At 28.9% G+C, this 26593-nt stretch overlaps 1 protein-coding gene across 1 annotated transcript; it reads right to left on the bottom strand.

The window, feature by feature from the left end:
- Positions 1–6141: 6141 nt before the first annotated feature.
- LOC123893936 lies at positions 6142–8220 on the bottom strand. Its single transcript, XM_045943776.1, has 2 exons — positions 7920–8220; positions 6142–6901 (listed from the first exon to the last, which is right to left on the bottom strand). Exons 1-2 carry the CDS (start codon positions 8133–8135, stop codon positions 6371–6373), a joined length of 747 nt encoding a protein of 248 aa, XP_045799732.1. The 5' UTR covers positions 8136–8220; the 3' UTR covers positions 6142–6370.
- Between the last annotated feature and the right edge of the window lie 18373 nt (positions 8221–26593).

The following is a 26593-nucleotide window of genomic DNA, read 5'->3' as shown; positions in this document are numbered from 1 at the left end:
ACCTGAAGTTTGCTTGGAGCTCATTTATATAAATGTACCAATGATTGGTAAAGGCACTCACTCGCTAATATGATGAAACGTTTTTAAACGTACATAAATGACAATAGTCCCAATTGATTGCATAAGTATAATCTTCTTTCATTCATATATGAATATCAATATGGATACAAGAAATGAAGAGATGTTGAATATCTCTATATATTACTAATTTACTACACATATTTTGGATAAATTAAGTGTAATGAAAAAGTTATAAACCAGAAGTTTATACTGCACTTTTATATATAATAGTGCAATTGCAGTACAAATTATTGTAAACCAGAAGTTTACAAATCATATTAAATTTATTGTTGGCAATACCGGTTGGGTCATCCCGGATTTATTATGATGCGAAAAAAAAAACTATAAATATATATATATTGAAGGGCCTGAAGTCCCTTCATTCTAGTAATTTTTATCGGTTACTAATTCCCAAAAGAAATTTATAATTTGAGATTTTTGACCATTTAGATATTTTGTGACTTGAATTGATGCATCAACTAAATTGGTCACATGCATATTTACTCACAACCAGAAGTTTGTGAGATTATTTTCTCAAATAGTTAATTCTTAGAAAATATGTGATAAGTATCGTATGTCAATTGAAATTACTATGAAACATCCGGTAGTATGTTCATACAAAAAAATGGACTTAAGATCCATTCTTTAGACGTCTAAAGTAATTACATGACTGATACTTATAAGATCATAACTTCTAATTTATATTTTGGGAACATTCAAACATGTATATTGAGATACTAATTCGCATCAAGCCAACTAGTTATTATAAGTTCTCCCCTAATTTACAATTTGAACTTTGTTTATAAACATGATTCCCATATAAGCATTTTTGGATGTGTTGTGTATGTGCAATTGCTCCAATAGAATGCATTTAAACGATTCTTAAATAATATTGGGAAAATGTATTTGATATGAATCTCCATCTATTATAAATCATCTTAAGCCAAAAATTGGAGAATTATTTACAGCCCTGTAGGCTGATTTTCAAGTGATGAATTAATTTTCCCAATATTAGGGGGAAGAATAAGCAGCTGAAAAATATGAACCAGAAGTTCAAATGAATCACTTGAAATAAATTAATGTTATTATCTCACATTGATCCTCATAGTTTGAATCAAATATTCAAAATATAAATCATTTGCAAAATTTATGAAATCAACTATTAGCTGCTAATGCTCCAAACAAAATGGATGTCCCTGTTGGACAATCTTATTTTGCAAATCAGTATTAACCACCCTGAAGTGTGGTAGATCAGTCGGTTCCAACGTTAAAAATCCTCAAATAAGAAAAGGAGCTAAAAAGAAAGATGACCCAAGTGAGGATATGAAAACTTTAAAAGAGTATTTGACATAATTGAGTTTTAAGTTCCAGAAGAACTTCTCAGGTACCTGAAATTTATGATAATAAAGAGATCTTGACGAATTATGTCATGAATGAAAATTATGTCATGAATGGAATATGATGGAACCGAAAAGAAGTCAACGTTGATGATATTTTTATATATAATATAGCGCTATTTGTGAAAAGAGTTAATGAGGATCATGAACTAAATTCTATTGAGAATTATAGACAATGATCGTCTAAGTGAAAACGCAATTGCTACGTAATTAAAGTCACTTTGCAAAGTGAAGATTTTTGGACCAGCAGTCCATACACCTGAAGATGTAAAACATGATAGATACGAATTAATTTTCGTGTGAATAGAAAATGTTGACATACAAACATTAAAAGCTTGATTTTTTTATTCAAGCATATTGGTAAAAGTTTGCCATTGAATGTGAAGAGAAATATTCACCTGAAGTGAAATCAAAATCCTTCTCTTACTTGATTAAGTTTATTAACACATGGAAAATTCAATTTATTTGAAAAATGTGTCACGATATATTTGTATGGCTCACTTGTTAGTGTGAATTATATAAAACTCTTTGAATGATTTAATTTCCACGAGACATACATTTCAAACTATTTGAGAAAAGAAAATATACAAATATTTAAAGTTTGACTCATTATTAAAGAATAATGATAAACGTCTATCATTAATTTTCAAGAGGCATATTCACCTGAAGTGAATTCAGAACTTCTTTATAATTGATTAAGTTTAGTATATGTATTTGAATGGCTTACTTAATAATGATGATTACATGAAAATCATCTCACTTGATAATTATATGAAAATCCCAAAAGGATTTAATTTTCGTGAGACACATATATCAAACTATTGGAAAGGTGACTTAATAAACATGAATAAGTCTCCTTAAATACTCGAGCAATATATATGCATGTTGTATAATATTCTTGTTGAATATTTCCAAGTGAGAAATATGAAAATGACAATTTGTTCATTTTAAGAAAATATTTGGCAATGAATTTTTTTATCTATCTATGTTGATGATAAAAATATCATCAAGAGACTCCTTAAGAGCTTGAAATATTATCATTTCTTACAAAATAAGCATTTGAAGAATATTTTAGAGTTCGAGTAAATGATGAAGAACTAATTGGTCCTGAAGTACCACATTTTAGTTCAATTGGGGCCAAATACATTATGGACCTATTATTTGTTGTCAATATATCATCAAGTATATATTTTGTTATTTTAGATATGCAGGTAATTTGTTTAATCCTCGTAAAGGTATAGATCACAAACAAACTATATGTTCACATGAAGAAGTACAATTACTCATGGAGGTCTATGAAACAAACAACAATAACAATATCATGAAGAAAAAAAATGACGAGGAAAGTTGAGGAGTATAGAAGATAAATCAAGAATGTGATTTGGTTGAAATGTGTCATTCATCAGATACAAGAATTTGTGAGTTTTCTTCTAAAGGGTTCTTGCAACGATTCAACATGAAGATAATGTCGCACAAACTACATATTTGGAGAAGATTATATGATAAAGAAGATAAGACATGTCTTTCTACAAAGTCAGCTTCAAGTAAAACTTTTGAGCAACTACTACAACTACATAAGATTATTTGATTTTCTTCGTCTCATATATAATTGTCTTTATGAGGGAGAGATATAAATATGTTCTGCACTCTTTTTCCCTTAACCATGGTTTTGTCCCACTGGGTTTTTCTTGGTAAGGTTTTTAATGAGGCAGTTCACACACAAAGGATGATGTACTCTTTTTCCTTCACTAGGATTTTTTCCCAATGGGTTTTCACTAGTAAGGTTTTAACGAGGCATATCCTCGATGGACATCCAAGGGGGAGTGTTATGAATAATTTGGTGGATGTCCATTAAGCATTGGCCCATTCCACTGGCCCATTATATTGTCCTATAAATAAGACTTGTTTTGTCATGTAAACACACACCTTGATGAGAATAATACAATCTCTATTCTTTCTCTCTTATCTTCTTCTCTCCTCTATACTTATATATTATTACTATTACTTATATTTCATAACAGTTTCTTTATTAAATTTATTAATAATGTACATTTCTTTGTCAAAATCATACTTTAATTATTACTCCCTCCGGTCACAATTATAAGCAAAACACCACTTTTTAGATTCATTGAAAAAGTAATTTATTTGGTCTATATTATTAACTAGATACATTATTTTTTCAATGAACCTAAAAAGTGAATTTTGATTGTAATTGTAACCAGATGGAGTATTAGCTATGAACAATTTTATGAGAGAGAGATATGCGTCATTTATTGACTTATATATCATGTCTCTTATAAAAAAAGGTTTTTTTTGAAACGGATCTCTTATAAAAAAAGAGAATGTTAACATGAGCCCTAAGAACACATGACTTATATATCATGTCTCACATGAATAAGAAAATGGAGTGGATCTCAACTCGTTAAGGAAGCAAATTTAGAAAGTATTTATTGAAATCAGTTGTGTATTTTATCTCTCAAGCATTAAATTTCTTGCATCATTAAATGTAGAATTTCTATATTAAGATATATTAACATGTGCCCTAATAGCACACGTAAAACTGACCCTAAAGATAAATATAGAGATATTTATTAGGGTGCGGCAAATGATGGGTGATGAATGACTATGGAGTGTCAACTTAGTTATGATGTTATAATTTTTTTGACAGAGTGTGGATATTTCTGTTTGATTTATAAAATGTAAATACGAACAGAAAAGTACAAGATAGAACGGTACGTGACAAACTTTCAAAGGCATTGATTTTTTTTGTCTTGTACGATGTTTGATGGACAAATGATTATTTTGGTATTTTAGAATACTTGTGCAGAGGATAGAAAGTTTTCATGTGGTTCAATGGGAGACAAGAATCTCTGTATTTGTTCAGTCTATTGACCCCATTTTGTCGGGTGAGGATCCTCTCCCGTGAGGATTATACCGGAGGAAATCCAGTGCTAATCAGTACCATCCATTCCTTTTTTAATACTTGGCTGCCTGCAAACAAATAAAATTCAATGGTCTAGATCTCACTAGATCACACTTTTAAATACAATAACTGACTAATAATTTTTTAATTCATATAAATAATCAGTCATTTATCAATTTAATGACCTAATACTCCCTCTGGTCATATATATAAGAAACACATTAAAAAAACACACATATTAAGGAGGTTTATTTTTTTATTAAAAATTCTAAAATATTATGTGTTATTCCAAAACTAACCTTGGGAATATGTCTGTGTAATTAATGCATTACATTGAAATATCTTGCATTTTATACAATTTAATAAGAGTATACAAGAGATTATCTATTTAATAAAAAATAATTTTAAAGAGTGTTTCTTATAAAAAGAACCAATTTTTTTTTTCAAAATTTTTCTTATATATATATATATATATATATATATATATATATATATGAGTATATGACCGGAGGATGTATATCGGTACATTCAAATTATTCGAATGTAAGTTTCCTTTTCAAAATGTAATTAAAGAGTAGTATGTATAATCTTTCAAATGGTTATCATCATTAAATTCTCAACTAATTGTTTTAAAAACAATATTTAGTCAAATCAAAACTTTAAATAACAATTAAACCTTCCGCGTCTAAATAATTTCAAACATTTAATACAAGATATATCAAAGTTTAATGTGGGCACGTTTCAAGACCCGTAACGCTATTCATTATTGCTATGAAGGGAAAAAATAGTGATTCATTCAATACTCTTATTGCATTTATATCTGGACTTGGAATATGGCCCAAAACCAAAGAGTCTCAATACAACTTCACCATAAATTCTGTTGTAAATAGCAATAAAAACAATTGAAGTGTGAATTGATCAGATACATATAAATGACATTTATTGAAAAAATTTAAAAAATTATTGGTTGTTTATTTAGAAAAGGGGAAAGAAAAAAAATTAAATCTAAATTAGGACACTTCAGTTTATGAAAGTAAGGAAAATATAGTCTTGAAAGTAATTTTTTTCCTTATAATTTAGGCTAAAAGAAATGAGGTTTTTTTCCCTATAATTTGGGACGGAGGGAATACTACACTCCATGCATATTTTTAAGATTAACTTACACTCAAAGAAATAGCTTTAGTTTCTTCTTGTTTTGACAACAAAGAAATGGCTTTTAATTGATAAACGATTTTTTGTTTGTTTGATGTTGAAGCAAGACTCGTTTATTCACTAAAATACAAATATGAATTTTAATGTGTGAACTGGATATCTTCTATGCACAACTTTGGAAAAATATTTTTCATGAGAAGAATTCGACACAAAATCATCCGTAAAGCAGCCTAATTTATTACAAATGTCATTAGATTGAACACATTCACTTGAAATAGAATTTAAAATTTCGCAGTTATCTATATAAATTCCTGGTGATAATATAGAGCACTGACTTAAAATAAATTTCGCAATTTTTGGTATTGCTTGTCGTAAAAATGATGTCGTTCCCGTGAGCTTATAGCACAGTTGGTAGTCACATCTTATTTTATATGCAAGTCCTGAGAGGGGTTCAAACTCTGAGCATCTCACTTATCCATTTTAAAGGTAAAAATTTTAACCACTAAACTATCTGACAAAAAAAATGATGCTGTCACACTTGGAATTTTGATCAAGAAATTAAAAACCTTATTACCACAGTCATAATTGAATCATAAAATATATAAACCATAAAAAGAGAGAAAAAAATTTCCATTAGTTTCTCTAGTAAAAACTGCAATGATTTTTCAATATACATAAACTTTGCCCAATAGTACTATCCCTTAAAATTGATCCTATCATTAAACCACCTAAATTTATCATCTATCATTCAATTTACAAATCGTAAAAAGAAATAAAAAAAATTATATTAGAAATGTAGGTAATTAATTATTATCTTTAATACTTAATAAATCAATTATTAAATTGAAATATTAAGATCAATCCTAGGTTTCTTCATGGAAGGAATTGGAACAATTGAGTTACACCTAGGACACTTAGGATTATTCTTCATTATTAAAACATAAGATAAGCAACCAGGACACCCTGCAGCCATTGGTGATGAAATAATTTTCTCTTCACTTTCTTCTTCTTGATGAATTGTTTCTTTAATTGATGATGATGAAGATGAATATGAAGGTGATGTAGCTGAAATTGATGACTTCAAAAATGATCCTCTTTTTCTTATTGGTTCTTTTTCAGCTCTTTCTAGTGCTGATTTCACTTTGTCTAGTGTACACACACTTTGGTAATTGTTTGTTGGTAAAGTTGATGAAACAAGTTTTAGGTCTAAATTTGTTTCATCAAATAAGTTCATTGGAACATTTGAATTTGTTGATGATGGAAAATTTAGGTCTTGAAGTTTTGGTGTTGTTGGTTTCATTTGATTTTTTTGTTCAGATATTGGTGATGTTGTTAATGTGTTACTCCTTTGAATATAAACTTTCCCTGACTGCAAGACAACAATAAAAACGTTCAATCTTTCATGACATATAAAGAAAAACGGGATGACATCGTAGAAATATATTATTTTTACATTGACAATATATATTATTTTTTCTATTAAAAAAATAAAAATACTACAAAAATCATAGTAAAAATGTACTACTAAATTGTTGTGTATATGACATGATATGATTCTACATAATAATTATTTTGTAAATCAAATATTTTATTAATGAAGATATGATATAAAAACAAATAAAAATTAAATGGTGATGTCACATAATGAAATATGTTATGAAGACTTTATGATATATTTATGGAATAGGGACGGTGGAGCAAACTGATTACAATGGCGTCATGGATGCCATATTTTCATTAACTTAGATATACCAAATAATCTGAAGACTATAAATTCAAACTTTATGAGAAATTTATGAGAGACATAAATACAGAGTAGTACATAGGAAAGAAAATTTGTGTAACTGCAGACCTGCAGTTACATTAAAATCAAAAGTGAAATACATAAAAAAAAAAAAAAAAGTAAAAAATTGAATTTCAACTTTGTTCTATTCTATTATTCAAATACAAAATTTTAAAATTAAAAAAAAAAATTCCTTCAATTATATGTTTCTCTTAAACCAATCATATGAACAAAAAATATCACAAAACTTCTTCATCAAGCATTCATAATCATATAGCACATAAATCTTCTTAATTAAAAAAATATCAAAATCTAAAATTTTAAAAATTAAAACATAAAGTGAAATAACTATGTAATAATAAAACATTATGAAAACCCGCAAAAACAGAACAAAATCAATAAAAAAAAAAAAAACACAACAACATACGATGATTCTATTTCCACAGTTAAATTCTCGTTAACAAAAAACAATAAGAAACATTAACAAAAAACATGACTAAACAAATACTATAATTCACAATTCCAATGAAATTATGAATAATAAAGACAAAATTTTTATTTTCCCGGGAAAAAAATAAAAACACCCAGATGAAAATTTTCTCACCTGCAAATCAAGACGTTTCTCCCAACCACTAGGAACTTGCAAATCAAGATCCAATTCTTGGGATTCAATTGAAGAAGACCCACCAAGCAAGTCTCTTGTAATCAGAGCCGTTGATTTCTCACCATGAGAATCATTCCCAACCGTTCGATGTTGTTGTTCATCTTTGTATCCACCACCACCAAGAACACGAATTAAAGAACTAACTTCAGTAGCCATTGTTTTTTTTTTTTTTCTCACAAAAATTTTCTAGAGAGAGAAACTAGAGAGAGAGAGAAAGAGGAAGATGAGAAATGTCTGTGTCCTTCGTGTGTGTGACTGTGAGAGGTTTATATATGCAAATAAAGATAGAGGGGTACGTTATAGTAAAATTAATGCACATAAGAAAAAATTAAATTGGAAGATGGAGTATGTTATTGAATTTAATTTAATAGAATTAAATTGATTTTTTATTTTATTTTTTTGAGTCGTGATTTTGAAATTTAAAAATAATTAATATAATAATTAAATTATGATTAATGGTTACATTTAATGTCGATGGGTATTAGTAATTAATGGGGTAGTGGAGGAGTGGGAAGAGAATTCAAACAAGGGGTGGCATGTAAGTAATGGTAGCATTTAATGCAAAGAATAGTATACCCTCCGTTTTTCAATGGATTATTCAAAAAAAGAAAAAAAGAAAAATACAAAAAATATGTTTGATCACACATACGGAGTACTAGACAATAGAGTTAAGATCCTCTCCATTTCCAATTATTTCCATTTCTTCCATTATTATATAGTTTTGGGAATATAAATGCAAAAATGTGACATCAAGTGGGTTCAAATGTCATTTATACACCCCAAAATGTTTAAAAACTTTGGTAATGGAAGAAATGGAAAACATAAGAAATGGAGAGGATCTCAACTCTAGACAATAGTACAATATTTATACAACATCTTTCGATTCACATTAAAAAAATTACACATACTAATTAAGTTAAATTTTGTTATTAATAATTCTGATTTTTTTAATGAATATAATTTTAAAATTTTATATAATAATTCTAAAATTTTATATTTTATTCCAAAATTAATCTTGGACTAGCATGAAAAAAATAGGTATCTCTAATTAATATATTTTATTAAATAAAGGAGGAAAGCCAAAATGACCGACCTCTAGAAATTAAATATAAAAAGGGAGAAAAATACATAGGGTAGGAAATAAACAAATCTTCCCCCAAGGTTAAGAAAAAATAAAATTAGGCAAACCAAGTTTATTACTAAGAAGGTCGCTCCTAAATTAGCTAGCTTATCTACATCCTCATTTTCTTCTCTATAGATACGAGAGACTACAAAATACATATTTCTCAGGCAAGTTCTACCATGAACAAGTGCATCATATGGTGCATGGTGCACAAGTCACCGATTCCATTATAACGAATACGAATTTTACAAAATTCATTGTTGGATTCAAAGTTTATATTATAGATCATTCATAATTTTTTTTTAAAAAAATTGAAAATCATTTGATATGTTATTGAGACACATGAAAATTAACGGTTTATGAAATTTTTATTAAATACGGTTAACCTTTATGAGTCTCAATAACATATCAAATGATTTTTAATTTTTTTAAAAAAAATTATGAATGATCTATAAGATATAAACTTTCAATCAAACAGTGAATTTTGTAAAATTCGTATTCGTTATAATGGAATCGGTGACTTATGTACCATGCACCATATGGTGCACTTGTGCATATTAGCCAAAGCCTATTTCTCATCAAAAGCAAGCAATTGTTCCAACGATTTCTGAGCTTCCAAGGAATGCTAGAGTAACAAGCTTGAAATCACTCTCGAGCCAAAAATGATTTCAATATCTCCTTTGCGCAATCTCAATAGCGGTAAATGCACCAATAAATTCAGTAAAGGAAGCATCAAACACCCCAAAATTAGAAGCAAAACAATCTAGATCATTTGATTGATTATCTCTAAAGATGCCACCACAAGTTGAAGAATCAGGGTCACCTTTAGAAACACCATTCGATTTTCTTCTTAATTAATTAACCTTGGAATAATATTGGACAAACTTTTAGGAATTGGATAACTTTTATTAACCTTGGAGTAATATTGGACAAACTTTTAGGAATCGAATAATTTTTATTAATTTAAACGATACATATTGTTAGTGTAAATTCATTTTACACTGTTAATTAATAAGAACAATATAATTTTTCATGTTATATGAAGAAAGTGAGATGAAGTGGGAGGGATACGTGACTGATAACATGATTGTTATTCTTTTCCAAAAAAAAATGATTGTTAATTATTAGTTAATAGTGTAAAATTATGTTATAATGCCAGTGATTTTTTTTTCCTCGAGTGTTAAGATATTTTCACCCTTTTTTGTCAAGTAACTTGGTGACTAAAAATTTCACCCTTAAAGTGTATAATTGGAATGATCGGAATTTGAACTCCGGCTCCTGCATATATAATGCAATAACCTCACGTAATAGAGATTTTCACCTTTAAACAAGTGATTATTATAAGTTTTATTCTTGACTCTTTTAGTTAAAAAGGTTGAGTGGAGAGGAAAAGATCTACTCCATCCAATCTTAAATATAAGCAAAAATCAAAATATATTTGACTCAAATTTAGATAAAATACATTTTGATTTTTACTTATATTTAAAATCGGAGGGAGTATCTTATATATCGCACAAATATTTCAATACAAATTAGTCAATGCGATGAAAAATTTGTAATTAAAATATAAATGGATCACTCATTTTAAACGCGTTGAATGGTAGAAAATTTTTGGTATCTTAATATAGTAATTCCACTTGGTGCATCATTTTTCTAATTCTTGGGGTGTAATACAATTATCGAAAGAAATTAAAGAATAGTCATAATGGCAGTATTGTATTTATTCTAGCATTATTATTTTTACTTATTTTTTTTATTGAAAATGAATCTTTAACTTTTAATGGTTTAAAGCTCATAAATGAACTTTGGACCCTGTGGATGTATGACGTTAGATTTTTGTTATCAACTCCTTAATAAATTTTGGTAGAATACAGATTTGACACGTACAAGTCTTGGAAGTTATACATACTTGGGCATTAGGCTCCACCAATCGTTTGGACCACTCTAAGTACTTTCTTTGTTCTTGCTTAGTGTTAATTCTCACCTAATTTTATAGACCAAATGGAAGAATATCGTAGAAATTAATAAAACTAATCTTCCTTTCTAAACTAGTACTAACCGATATCTTAACAAAAAGAGGGGGAAAATTAATAGTAAATGTCATTTTATCATTTCGTCTTAATTAATATTAATTGAGTTTAATGGACATGCTAGTCTAATAAAAATAAGTTATTCTTTAATATCATATTATTAAAGTGTGGTGTAGTGCGGTAGTTTGACGGAGCACATGATTAATATTGGATGATATGGTGTATAATTTACAATGTCGATGCATTTGAGTAATGATATATCGTTTAATAGCACGGATATAAATTTTAAAAAATTTAATATTGGATTGAGAATTTAATCATTTACATGAAATTGATAATTGTTACTTGTATATAATATGTCAAATATAAAAAAAATTAAAAAAATAAAAGACTAACATAATGTGACACAAGTGGTAGATACTTGGGTCACTTAATCGTTAATCATTTAGTCATATGTTCGATCACTGGCCGGTGCGTATGGAGAAACATTTGTTGGGAAATGTCAATCCCTTAAACGAATCTCAGTTACCTCGAGAGAATTATTCTCTACAGTTGCGTGCGGATGATACTTTTGATTTAAAAAAAAAACATAAAAAGTGAATAAAGAAAATTTTAAAATAAAAATGGGTTGGGCTAGCCCATTAGCCCACATAACCCATATAGGTCGAACGTGTGACTCATTAATATGTAGCCCACTAATTAATGGATCGGGTCATATTAGCCATCTATTTAGATTGAACCAACATATCAGGCTGGATTGGACTAGCCCATTTGACAAAGTATAATATTCACAAACTAATGTGAAAGCAAATAATACGTTCAATGATCAAAATTGTGATTTTACCTATATTTAAGACTCCTCTACCGGCCCTAGTTTCTATTCTTTTTGAGTTTTCTTCTTCCTCCTCTACCGGTGAGGGTTGGTTTTAGGTCATTGGCCTAAAATCACCCCTCTGCATCTTTTTTTTCTGCTTTTAATTTAAATAAATGATTTTCACATAGATTAAATTTTTTAGTTGCTTTGTTTTGTATTTGTGTTGTCGTCGTTAGAGTGTTGTGTTGTGTTGGTCGTCGTCTTGGTACGTCGTTGTTGATTTCCCGTCTTGTTGTGGTGTTCATTCAGTTCATATTGAAAGATCAACTTCAATCAATTGCATATTCCATCAATGATTTGAACATCAATGTTGCAGATATGGAAGCATGGACATTCCGGTGACTTTAATTTTATCATATTATTTGTAAGCATTTTGTCGTTATATGCTATTAACTTGGATGTTGTGAGTTTGTTCGCAGATCCATCTTTTTATTTTTGGCAATGTTGAATTTGTATCTGTATTTTTGGATGTTGTTGAGTTTGTTCTTGATAAAAAATTATATGTTTACTAACAAACTTACTGTATTTAATTAGCTTATAGAGTTTTTTGAAATGCTATTTCAAATAGCGTAAGACTTATAGTTTTTTGCACTTTATTCCATTTTTACTCTTACTATTATTATTTAAATATAATAACTATACCCACCACTAACCATGTATTCTTATTTCGTTTTAACTTACAATAGTTAAATTTGTTAAACACTTTAATTTCATTCTACTAGCTTTTCAATTATAAATTGTCAGTCATCAACTATAAGCCAACTTTTCAACTATCAACTAACTTATACTCCCTGCAACCTCTTTTTTAAGCAAATATCAATATGCTCATTTGCACACATATTAACTTTTTTTTTCTTCTTCTTGATTTTATGTAAAATTTCTATTACAATTTTTAAAATGATCTTAAATTTGCATGGGAACTCTACAATCATTTTAAAAAATACAACAATTAGTGAGGGTACTTTTTGAAGAATATCATTAAATAAACTTGATTTTGATAATTTTTGCTTATATTTAAAGCTTTGTTAACTTTTACTTATAAAGAAGGCTGGAGGGAGTAACTTATTTTTACTAAACAGGGGTGCGTTTGGCCCGACTTTTTTATGCTCTAAAAGTTACTTTATAATTAAAGTAAAAAAAAAGAACTTTAAAAATAAAGTTAAAGTTATTTGGTATTTATTAGTTTTTTCTACTTAATGAGGACTTTTAAGTGATAATCTATTGTTTAATTTTTTTGTAAAAATTTTGGTTTTATTATAAATTACCATAAAAAATTACACAGTCAATTTATTAAATATATAATTTTTTATTTTGAACAATATTCATATACAATTATATAAAAAAAATCATGCACTATCATACAAAACATTAGAATAAATTACGGAATGAAATGAAAAAAAAAAAAAAAGAAGTTAACGAAATAAAACATAATAAATATTTAAATATAACAAAATGAAAGATGAAAGTTACAAAACCAAAACAAGGAAACAAATTAAATAAAAACTAATAATAAGGAACAAGGAAACAAATAATAAAACTAATAAACTAATGCACCTGGAGTTTAATTTTCAAACTCTAACATTAAAAAAAAAAAAAAAAAAGGCATGGCAGGCAACATGACCATTAAAAAAAAATGACGACCATTAAAAAACTTGACAAAAAAATGTACAGTACTATCATACTATGATAAGAAAAATAAACTAAAATATAATGAAATTGAAAAAGTGGTGTTGGGCAGATTCGAAGTGTGGACTATGAAAATAAGTTGCCGCTTGGTAAAATAAGTTGATATTTTTGACTTTTTTTTCATGCTCCTCATACATTGTTTTTCTTCACAAAAATAAAGTCCTTATTTTTTCTGAGTTTAATTGTTGTGCACCGTCGGTGTAATTTTTTTTTACACATACATCCAATGATGCGTTGCCACATCATTTAATGAATGTGACACATCATGTGTTTTTAATTACCATACATGATGTGTCGGTATATTATTGGACGCATGTGCAAAATAACTTTACACTGACGGTGCATATAAATTAAATTCATTTTTTCTAGTACTTATTTCAATTTGTGTTTGGCCTGACTTCTCCTTAAAGTAACAAGAAAAGTCATAAAAAAACTTGGTCAAACGGTACCTTAGTCACATTAATATTTTGATGTGTGGAGCAAAATTAAAGTAACTAAAACAAATGAGGATAACAATAATAATCACAAGCAAAATAAACAAGTAACACGATGAAGGAGAAGAAGAGAAAACACACAATATTTGTTTACTCCCAGTTCGGTCCAACAATTACCTAATTATCATATGATATGGGCAAACACCAATAAATTTTTTTTTTTCTTGAATTGATGAGATTAAAATATTACGGATCTATCTTCCCTTAAAGTTGGTTTGTTAATTTTGTATTGGTATAACAGATGTCTATGGGTTTAGCAAGCCAAAAAAACTACCTTTTAGCTTTTGTCTTATGGTTTATAAGTTAAAAGACTTATTTGATAACAGTCTTTTTATAAAGAGCTTTTAGCTTATTTTACTGACTTATAGCTTCTTTTTCAGAAGCTATTTCAAGTAGCTTAAGAGCTTATAGCTTCTAGCTTTTCATTTTTTCTTCCTCTTTTACCCTTATTATTTTAACTAAAATCCATATTTACCCTTTATAATTTATTATCATTAGAAATAAAAATAAAATAACTACATGCATGTTTTAACGTTGCTTCATTTAAAATCACATGTATATAACGTTGCCTTATTATCTATTTTCAAATATGAAGGCTAAAGCAATTTTTTTTTTTTTATCGATTCATAGGTATGTACCTTACTATAATTTTTTTAATTTGAAACAACGTACCTTACAATAATTAACCATTATACTATATTTTGTGAATATATTTTGTTATTTTTTTGTTGTTATTTTTTCATAAAGTATATCAACCGAAAGGAAAATAATTAGTTTTAAAAAAAATTCAGCATATAAAAATTAGTTTAATAATAATATTTGAAAGATATATTTATTGAATAAAAAACTTAAAATATTGTACAAAAAAATAAAATAAAATAAAATAAACTTAAAATATTAAATTCTAAGTATCTTAAATAGTATTAATTTGATATAAAAAATTATTGAATTAAAGATGTCCTTGTATGTCGTTTTATATTTATCAGTCAGTTGAACCGCTAATTTTACCAAACACTTCAATCAGCTTATCAGCTAAAAGCTATCAGCCATCATCCATGAGCTATCAGCTAGTTTATCAGTCATAAGCTATTTTTGCCAAACAGAGCCTATGTGTATTGTTAGGGTGTTTTTTTTAATCACTAGTATTGATAAAACTCACATCTCCTGACTCCCATGTTAATGACAAACAACAACAAAGTGTCTACAAATGCGACAAAGCTTACAAATATGATGAAGTTGGAGTGTTTGGATTACTCATGCCTTCGAATTTGTAATGTTGAGGAGGACCAAGCCATTGATCGGATATGCACTTGATTGAATTTTATCTGATTAACTGAATTGAACAGGATGCTCATATGAGAATATTTTGACGATGAAGGTGAATTTGTTAGATCTATATTTGACGGTGATTGGTGTGATCTCTTAGGATTTGAGGGGAAAAGTTATCTGCAACAATGTTAGCACTCTAACGTTCAAGCCAGTATATGAATGAGGTGAGAAAATATGTTAAATTGGGGTAATAAATATGTATCCTAGGAGTGAGTCATGAATGCCTACATAGAGAAATATTAGGGTTTATAGTGTGTTGGGGTCCCACAAGTGCATAGGGTCGGCGAGTTTACAGTATGGTGGGGTCTCACAAGTGCAGAGGATCGACCACAAATATCCACTGGAACGTCATTTATCCAATGTTTGCTAGCATGTATTGGAGTTATGGACCCTCATTATGTGGTTGTGTGTGTTTCCGTGGTTGTTTAAGAACCACAATGTCCACATGGATTATCCGTTTTAGTGAGTTTTTTGGTATATTGGGCTTTAGCCGGTCCATTACATGAATAAACATCACACCAAAACAAAAAAGTAAAACGTCGTCGTACCAAGATGTGAAAACAAAACAATGCTGCAATAAAACGACAAAAAAACAATATTACACTAAGATGACGAAATAACAAGGAAGAAAAAACAAATATAGGCTTAAATGCACTTTTGATCCCCTATTTTAAAAAAATGAAGTTTTGGTCCCCCTATTTTAAAAACTGACTTTTTAGTCCCCCAATTTTAATTTTTTTTTTAGTTTTGATCCCCTATTCCATTTTAAGGCTAATTTTGTTGATGTGGCATTGCCACTAATGCATATCAGCGTTCATGTGGACAAATTTAATATCCATGTCATTATTTGTTTTTAATTCAATAAAACTTATTTTATAAAATATTTTAATTATTAAAATTATAGTATTTTTAAAAAAGAAATCAATCAAAAAATAATTCAAAAACATCAAAAATCACACCAAACAATCCATAGCTCCCATTATCATCATCCACTTATCCAGTTATCCTTACTCTTCTTACCAACCCAGAAAACAAAACAATCACGTTTCATCATCATATCATCATCGTAAACTCATTAAAATAAAAAATCTCAAAATTTACAAACTCTAATTTATTAAACCTAAGAAAAAACAAACAATCACAACATGGACATGGTCCTCTTTGATTCAAATCAAACAATTGCATATTGAAAGCAAGTTTTGTGTTTCAAGAACCTCCAACTATCATCATCATCCAACTTTATATAAAACCAATCTAGAATTCAACTTCAAACTTAAAACAATTTCTGGGTTTTCATTCAAACCATCCAAAGTCATAGATAGTTTAAAGAGTATGAGTAATTTCTATTGAAACACAAAATCATCTTTAATTTCTTTTCGTTTTTAAAAATCCAGAAATTGTTGAGTTTGAACGGAAACCATATGATTGATGAAATCCATAAGGAAGGATTCTCTCTGACGGTGAATTAAATTCTAGTAGTTGAAGGTTTGATAATTAGGGTTTCAAATTTTATATTTTATAAGATTAATTTAACAATTATTATTTCAGTTTAATATATAATTCTAATAATTGAAATATTTTTTAAATAAAGTTTCATTGAATTTAAAAATATATAATAATGACATGAATATTAAATTTGTCCACATGAATGTTGCCACATCATTAGTTACAATGTCACATCAACAAAATTAACCTCAAAATAGGATGGGGGATCAAAACTAAAAAAAATGAAAATAGGGAGACTAAAAAACTGGTTTTTAAAATTGGGGGACCAAAACTTCATTTTTTTTTTTTTAAAATAGGGGACCAAAAATGCATTTAAGCCACAAATATATTTGAAAAACACTTATTTAAATAAAATAAAAGAGAAAAATATTTCGACTAATAATTTCGAGTAAAAATGTAGCCCTAAACCATCCTTCTTTGAAGGATGAAGAAGATGAAAGATCTAAGGTTAAAATGAGGAGGGGGCGGCTGGTGTTACTCTATTTTGTGTTCATTATTATTCCATCATCTTCGTATCTATGTATGAAGAGTGTATTTCTTGTCCGTAAATTATAGTTCACTGTTAAAAATGTCGAAAGTAAATTGTTAATGTCAGACATCATGATCGGGGTTCGAACTTCAATTCATCCACTTTATGTATGTCAGTTTTTAATAATTTGTTTGTCATAGTCTATAAAAAAAATGTATTTCTTAATTGGGGAGGGATCAAATTACACCGGTGTAACATTTGAGTAATGTTACACCGCTCAATAACGATTTAACGAATACAAATTTTACAAGATCCACCGTTGGATGAAAAACTTATATCGTATAGATCATCCATGTTGAATTGTATAAAAATCTAAAATCGTTTGATGCGTTTTTGAGATAGATCAAGATTAACGGTATTCAATAAAAATGCATAAACCATTAATCTTTATCGGTCTCAATAACATATCAAACGATTTTAGATTTTTGTAAAATTTATCATGGATGATCTATAAGATATAAGCTTTCAATCTAACGGTGGATTTTGTAAAATTTGTATTCGTTAAAACGTTATTGAGCGGTGTAACGTACATTACTCAAATGTTACACCGGTGTAATTTGATCCCTCCCCTTCTTAATTTATATAAAAATATCGAAAGTTACTTATAATTTGAGTCAACATAAGTGAATGAAATTGTTGATGAAAAAAAAAGTGTTTATGAAAAAGGATAAGACACCAATGCTTGCTGATCCTACGCACAGAAAAATCAAAGGAAAATAATTAATGGCCTGAAATCTTGAATATCTTGAATCCAAGTACTTCAGATGAATTGGAAAAGAGAATTAATTTCTTAAAAAATTAAATGTCGCGTGTTTTTGGTGTTTTCATGCACAGGAAGGTGTAAGTATTTAAGATGAGCCATCAAGTTTTAAATGCTACATTTAATATGAAGAAAAAATAATTGCACTTGGGAAAGAAAAAATGGAAAACAAGAAAATTAAGAAGAAAATATAAAGGGCCTTAATGTGGTTGGGTAACATTTATGTTACAAACTTAATGCTTTCCTTCTTTCTTTGGTAAACATTAAATTATCAAATTGAATGCTTTTTATGATACTATTTATATAGTAGTATTCATTTGAAAAAAAATTAAAAACGAATTGGGATATCCCTTTATTATCTAGGTGTACCATACTGAAGGAGAGGTGAGGTATTGAATGAAGGTGAATCATAAAAATACGAAAATTCACATTTCAATAGCATCAATTTTGTCAGTCATGGTATAATCTTAGATTTAGGGTGGTAAAATGGGGTATGTCCCGTTTAGACTCGTCCCGTTTAAGCTCGCTCAAAATTTAGGTCGGGCCGTGACAGATCAGTCTAACACAGATGGCCCGAAAATTTTTCTTGTTAATAATTTCTCTACATGGTTTATAAAATTATTAATCTCTACTAAAGATATCAACAAGGAATATTTTTTAAATGCGTTGCAGAACTGCAACAAGATTTAATGTTAATGTGATATTCTTTAACATAATAACCAAAAAGAAAAATAACAAAATATGTAATGTAAAAAAATAAAAAATACATCATCCGTCAAAACAAAAAAAAATAGTACATCAAACAAGCAAATTTAATTAATCAAAATTCTTAATTTTAACCAACTAATTAGTTCTAATTTATTCTCCGATTAAATTATTTTCAGGTCACAAGTCAATAGGTTTGGTCTAGTGATAAGGAATTTGGGTAGTACATTATAGGTCTTGGGTTCGATCCCTAGCTCATTGTAAAATAAAAAGAAAATAAAAATTTATTCTCAGGTCACTTATATTTTTTATCTACCAAAAAAAAAAACTTAGGCCACTAACTATTTTTACAGGGAAATTAAACTTCTAATTAGGCACTAATAGTAGTTCTAATTTTTTGGGATATTATTACATTTGAAAATTAAAAATATATGACTATTTGTACTACTAACAATAATATGGGCTCCTAAATCCCAAAAAAAATAAAATAATAATATGGGCTCCTCAATTTTTTTTGAAACTGCAAAATTTTTATTAAAATTGTTCTAAGCACAAGGGGTGCTAGAAGCACTACAAGAGAACCATCCAATACAAAACAGATACAGCTTCATGAGCTTAGAAAACACCTATAACCAAAAACACCCTGCTCTTTGTAAAAAAAATTAAACATTAAAAATGACAGCCGTCTCGTTTCATTTTTAAGAGTTAAGCCGAGTAGAATAACATAAGATGTTTTCTCTTCCGACTCCTCGTGTTTTTATTATACCTCATGAATTTTCAATTTTACCTTTGAAAAAACTTCGGTTTGTAGAAACCGAAATTTTTTTTGCCTTGAAAACAAATTTTGATTTCTAAAAACCAAAGTTTACTCTTAATTTGCACTAGAAAAATTTGGTTTATGCGAACCAAATTTTTTTACAATGGCAAAATTGGAATATTGAGTGTATAAAAAAATCATGGAAGGTCGGGAGAGAAAGCATCCTAACCTAAAGTATAGAACTAAATATTTTAGCTGGGCGTGCTAAAATTGATGGATTAAACGGATCGATTTGACGGATTTAGTCCTTTTTACCACCTCTACTAAAATTCATTCTAAAGTGGGACTTTCTATGGTCCTCACAAAAAAAAGGCACATATTTTTTTACGATAAATATTCAAAAGCACTTGAAATACGGGTAAATTCTAATATGGACCGCTTCATCAAGTGGTTTATGGTGGACCAGTCATGAATAACATTATAACGAATACGAATTTTACAAAATTCATCGTTGGATTGAAAGTTTATATCATATAGATCATCTATAGAAAAATTTAGAAAAATTGAAAATCATTTGATATGTTATTGAGACACATCAAGATTAACGGTTTATTAAATAACGTAAATCTTGATGGGTCTCAATAAAATATCAAATGATTTTCAAAAAAATTTAAAAAATTTATGGATGATCTATACGATATAAACTTTCAATCCAACTGTGAATTTCGTAAAATTCATATTCTGTAGATCACTTGTCCATGGTGGACCACTTGTGAAGGTGGTCCACCGTAGCATTAGCTTGAAATACGTAGTATTTTCTATCGGAAAACTAAGAATTAAAAAATTTAAAAAGAAAATGGGTCGATGGACGGACTTAATAAGAATACTTTTGGCTTAAATGCAGTTTACCCCTTGTTTTGAATAAATCGAAATTTTACCCCCTATTTTAAAATCCGGAATTTTATCCCCTATTTTAAAATCTGGAATTTTACCCCCCCCCCTATTTTATAATTTTTTGGATTTTGCCCCCAACCAAAATTCTGCACAAAATCTACTTCTGAGCCTCAAGTTCAAAGTTTCGCACATAACTCAATTTGGATCAATAATTCAAATTTGGTACCGAATTGACCGCAATCGAGTTTATTTTCCAAAAAATCAAAATCCACTAAATTTGGAGTTACAGAGAGAGTTTAATTACTATTTTAGTGATGGTCTGTCCAAATTAATTATCGTATAAAACTACTACTGGTATTTTCGTCATGTCTCTCACCCTGTAGCTCATTTTTTAATAGTATTTACATGTATGGAAAGCTAACGAAATTACCCTTGTTGGAATTTCAATTTCGCCGAATTTGAAATTACGATGCGTTCGGTAGACAATGTTGAATTTGAAGGTCATAAATAGATTTATGCAGAATTAGTAATTGGACAAACCTTCACTAAAACGGTAATTAATCTCTCTCTGTAACTCCAATTTTAGTGGGGTTTGATTATGTGGAAATCTAACTCGATTACGGTCATTTATGTATCAGTTTGGTGAATTATTGATCCAAATTGAGTTATGTAAAAAGCTTTGAAGTTGAGACTTGAAAGCAGATTTTGTGTAGAATTTTGGGGGGGGCAAAATCCAAAAAAAATTAAAATTGGGGGGTGGGGGGGGGGGGGTAAAATTCTGGATTTTAAAATAGGAGGGTAAAATTGCGATTTTTTCAAAATGGGGATAAAACTGCATTTAATCCAATAATTTTTTTTATGAGAAAAAGAAAATTCAAGAAGAATTGTACATAAATCAAACTAAATGGACCAAAATTGTACAATTAGCCGTAACAATATTAAATGGGCCTGTATTTGAGGTTTAATTAATTGATAATCTAAACCACTTTTTTTTTGGAGTTCTTCTTTTCGCATTCTCTAAAATGAACAAAATACGTTTCTTACTATATAAAAAGCGAACTCAGTTCGCACACTACATAGCGATTGACAATGTTTTTTACTCAACTTCAATGTCTGCACCCTTCACAACTCGCTACTTAGAGTGCGAATTAAGTTTGCAGTTTAACTAATGAACCTTATAAAAATTTGGCTATCATCCAATATCATATTTTGATTGGCCGCTGGAGGGGGTTGTGACAGTATTGACCAATCACACACACACACAATATAATTCTATAAATTGAAACACTTATTTTTTAATCACTCGCTCATACAGTGTTTCATTCAAAATATTTTTTTGGGGTGAAGGAATGGTCCACACTTTAACTTGTGAACTGTGTTTCATTCAATATTATTTCATGGGAGATGACAGAAGGGTGAAGAGGACAAAAAAAATTAATTTTTATATGATTCAGAATCTAGATAGCGAACTCAATTCGCACTATTTTTTTTCCAATTTTTGTTATTTACACCCTCGGTACCTAACCTACAAAAGGGTAAAATTGGAAGTTCATGGATCGCTTGAGAAGCCTGGGGGAGCTGAAAGTAATACTCCTTCTTCTAAGTTTGTCAAGCACATACCCATTCTTTCAAATATAATTAGGTCCAATATTCCCAAAGATGTTTTCAAGTGTGGTACTTTAATTTTTGATATATTCATCCCTACATTTGACAACCATACCCCCTTTTTTTTTTGACAATTTCTTAATATCATTTTATCATCTTTTTCTATTCTTTTAGATTTGTCGGTGTAAAAAAAAAATCAAATTTTAAAATTAAATGAATGTATCACGGTAGAATAATTAGAAAAACAATTAAATTTTACGGTAAAAACAAAATTATAAATGGAGTATTTGTAGGGATTACTTTTTTAACTCTTAAATATAAATAAGTATTACTTAACTCTAGGACTAAGTATTAGTGGTTGCATTGTAGTCGAAAATCCTTCAAGTGTGAAGGGATCGGGGTAGCATCGGTTTGTGATGTGAACTAAAGATAAATCTCTCTCTCTCTCATTCTTTGTGTTTGTTTTGAAAAACGTACAATGCAACCCCCCTTATCGCGTTTTTCTCAACTTCAAATTCCTCTTTGTCCAAATGCAACCTCAAACACCGGTTATCTAATAAAGATCAATTGACCTCCCTCATTTTATGCACCTCCAAACACGGGAATGGATCTCTCAAGTGTAATTTAACATCATCTAAATTTATTTTCTCTAAATTTTTATATGTTTCTCTCTCTTGATCAATCATAACAAACCACACTTTATTCTCTCAAGTGTAAATTACACTTAAGAAAATTCATTCCCCCCAAACACCCACTATAACGATCAATACGTACTAATAGTATATCTCAGTTAATCTAATGAATCTTTTGAGCAACTTCACTTCCACCGCATAAAAAGATTTAAATAACAATTCAATAGAAGAAATAATATACGCATGAACCTTAAAAGAAGGAAAGAAATCATACATCCGCTCGTGAAAAAATTTCTACTCTTTCACCCTTATAGTTTTTTCCTAATTCTATCGATAACAGGAACAACAGGAAAAACGATAATAATTACCTCTTGTATGTAGCCCATATAATTGAAAAGGAGTCTTACCAAATTTTTTGATAATAAGTAAAAACAATTCTTATAAAAGATAAATGTTTTTATTTTATATTTTGAACAAGAAAAATAGATTTCTTTTTTATAATTGAGGACGGACAGAATAATTGGATAAATAACAACCATTAATACATTCATATACATTTTAAGAGTGAAATCATTCTTTTCCAATGCTTGATTGATGAAACTATTTTAAACTCATTATTTTTCAATGCATTGTCCAATGTCCATCCATCCTTTGAAGCAAGTTAGGTGTTGCATGCAGCACGCTGTTAACTTCAACAGTCGCAACTTAGGTTTGTGTACGTCAATACAATTGAAACATATCTCACAGGAGAATTATTTCTAAAAAAATACACTCTTTCTTTTCCTTTTATTTATAAACCACCATGTGTCACTTACCTATTAGATATTTTGTCTTTATTTCTCTTTCTTTTTTTCTTTTTTCTTTTTTGTCCAGTAGTCTAGTGGTCAAAAATTTCACCTTAAAAATGAATAAACTGAGTGTCTCGAGTACAATTAAAAAAAAAACTAAGTATCCTGAGTTCGGACTCCATCTCCTACATAATATATGCGATGTCTTTATTTCTCCTTTTATTTACAACCAAACTCATTTAACTATTAATTTTAAGAGCAAATATATTGATACATGGTCCAAGTTGTAAGAGTCTTGGTCCCTTAAGCATGTGGTTAGAGGTTCGATTCCTGAAACTTAGTCATTGCTAACAGCAATGAAAACTTCGTACCAATATCTTGATAACCCAGTGCCGGTGATTCTGCAAGTGTACAGAATCGTTACCAAGTAATAAAGTAGTAAGTTATCGTCCCCACAGCGATTGTGCCAAAGTTATTAGTTTGATTAGGAATTAATGCTCTTAAAAGTAACTTAAAGTAAAAGGGTTTGCATTCACTTTGTTTGTTTGGAATGGGGTTTTGACAAATAACAATAAATAGCAATTAAAGTAAAGAGCAGTTGTAATAAAGAGTTAAGTTTTAGATGAGAACAACTGGTTAAGTACTTTTCGAATTCCTCCCCTATTTTTGCTTGGTAACTAGCGCTATATCTGCTTACTATCAACGTATTATCCGAAGATTAATTTCTATTAAAGTAAGCCTAGTTTAACTATACTTACTTCTATTGTAACCTGCTTAGGGTGAATCAATTAAACTAGGTTTAGCCTTCGTTATTTCATGACCTTACCCTTAACGGGTTCAGCCTGCAATAAGCATCCCTACCTTTCTAGGTTCCTAATTTAACAAGTTCTCTAGCGTAACTGGTTCCCTAATATCAGTACAAAATTTAGCTATGTGTAATTCTTAATCTCTAACCTCACCGCAGATACTGAATTTAATGGTCTTATGTAAGTGGGTTATAGTATCCATTTGTTTCCGAAGTCTTAGATGTGTCACGATATCCACTTCGACCCTAGTTACTAACAGAATATGCGTACGTTCATATATGCAGTGTATAAAACGATAAATACAAATACTGACAGATAATAAATGAATAGCAATTTGTATATAGACTTTGAAATAACCAGATTACATGTTCTCAAACATTCCTAGGGGAGTTCATCTACTTGACCTAACCCTGATGGGGCTTAGCTACTAAACACCATAATAAAATAATAAGGAAAAGAAAGCATAAAGATTACCCTTAATGCCCTTTGAGCACATGAGCCTCCTTGCCTTCTCCTTAGAGTTCTCCTAACTCTCTTGTGAATATTGAATTGTTCTCAATATTTCTGAATGAATAATAGTGGATCAGGAGAAAGGCTCTATTTATAGTTTTTTAGCTGGGTTTGTGCTTTTTCTGCGCATCCATCGCACCCATTGTGGCCATGATGGCGTGTATTTTTGCCTCATCGTGGCCATGATGGATCATATCGTGGTGCGATTGAAGATTTCCTCAGATTCTTTGCGTGCTTTTTAAGTCTTCATCGTGGTACGATGGAGAAGATTTTCTTCAGATTTGCTTTAAATTAACCGTCTTCTCATCGCGCCACGCCGGATCTCATCGTGGGTACGAGGGGCTGCGCTGTTTAAATGTTTTTACCCTTTTTTTTATACTTTTTCCACTTTTCTTTTTTCCGGGTCAAGTATCTTCACTTTTTCATGTATTTGCTTGCTTCTGAGTTTCAATTGCTATTAAAACTATATTAATTTACTACTAAAAATACCATCTAATTGGCTGTGATCACCCGGAAAAAAATTGATACATGTCGAATTGCCAAATGCAACATAAAAATTCTCTTTAATTAGTAATAATCATAAAGAAAATTTATATATTAATTATTCTTTTTTAATATTGTGAAAAGAGAAAAATGGACTTAAAAATAAGAGTCATAAGACTGTATATAGGTTTTTTTTTTTTTTTGAATAAGACTGTATATAGTGTTCTTTGTTTATTTTTTCGTTTTAAATTGAGAAAATATACTTAATTTAATGTGCTCAATGAAAAGTTATCAAATTTGAACTCTCACTCTTGTGCCTAAAAATCCAAGCACCCTTGTAGGAAATAGACCTTTGTGGGCTTGTGTTCAAATTGAAACTACCTAATTAATTCTTTTTTATTATTTTAGCAACTACCTAATTAACCGACAAAACTTCAAACACAACCTTCATGCGTCATCCATATGCAATATACTTTATCAGTTTCATATTAATATTCACCAAAAAAAAGGTTTCATATTTGTCCAAAAAAAATCATATTAATTAAATTTTATTTCTTATAGTGTTTTCGGTTTACTTAAAGAGTTTAATGGATATGAATATGTTTGAATTGATTTATTTTTATTTAACTATGTAAAATAACTTATTTATTTTTGAGCTAATGTAATTTATGTAAATAAATATATTTTTATTTATTATGAAAAAATACATATCTTATGTAAATATAATTTTCAATGGTGAAAATTTATGAATTAATATAAAAATTTATTTATTTACATAAATTATTTTTCATAAACTAAAAAATAAATCAATTCAACGGTATCCATGTTTTGTCAATGTAAATCAATTTTACACGGACAATCAACCAAATAGGAATCAACCATTTTTTCATGTTATACCATTAAAGTGGAATGTAGTAGAGCGATTTGACAGAATACATAATTCCTATATAAGATAATTTTACACCATTAGTGAGTATCCTATTTTCGCTTACTTTAAATTTTGTATTTTATTTTATATAAAATAGATGAAAAAGAAATTAATTATTAATTATAACTATACAAATTATCATTAAAAAATAATTAAACTCTACATTAAAATTACA

Source organism: Trifolium pratense, linkage group LG7, assembly GCF_020283565.1.
Source record: "Trifolium pratense cultivar HEN17-A07 linkage group LG7, ARS_RC_1.1, whole genome shotgun sequence".
NCBI classification, from domain to species: Eukaryota; Viridiplantae; Streptophyta; class Magnoliopsida; order Fabales; family Fabaceae; genus Trifolium; species Trifolium pratense.
The sequence above is the reverse complement of the archived record's forward strand: the minus strand, read 5'-3'. Positions and strand labels throughout refer to the sequence as shown.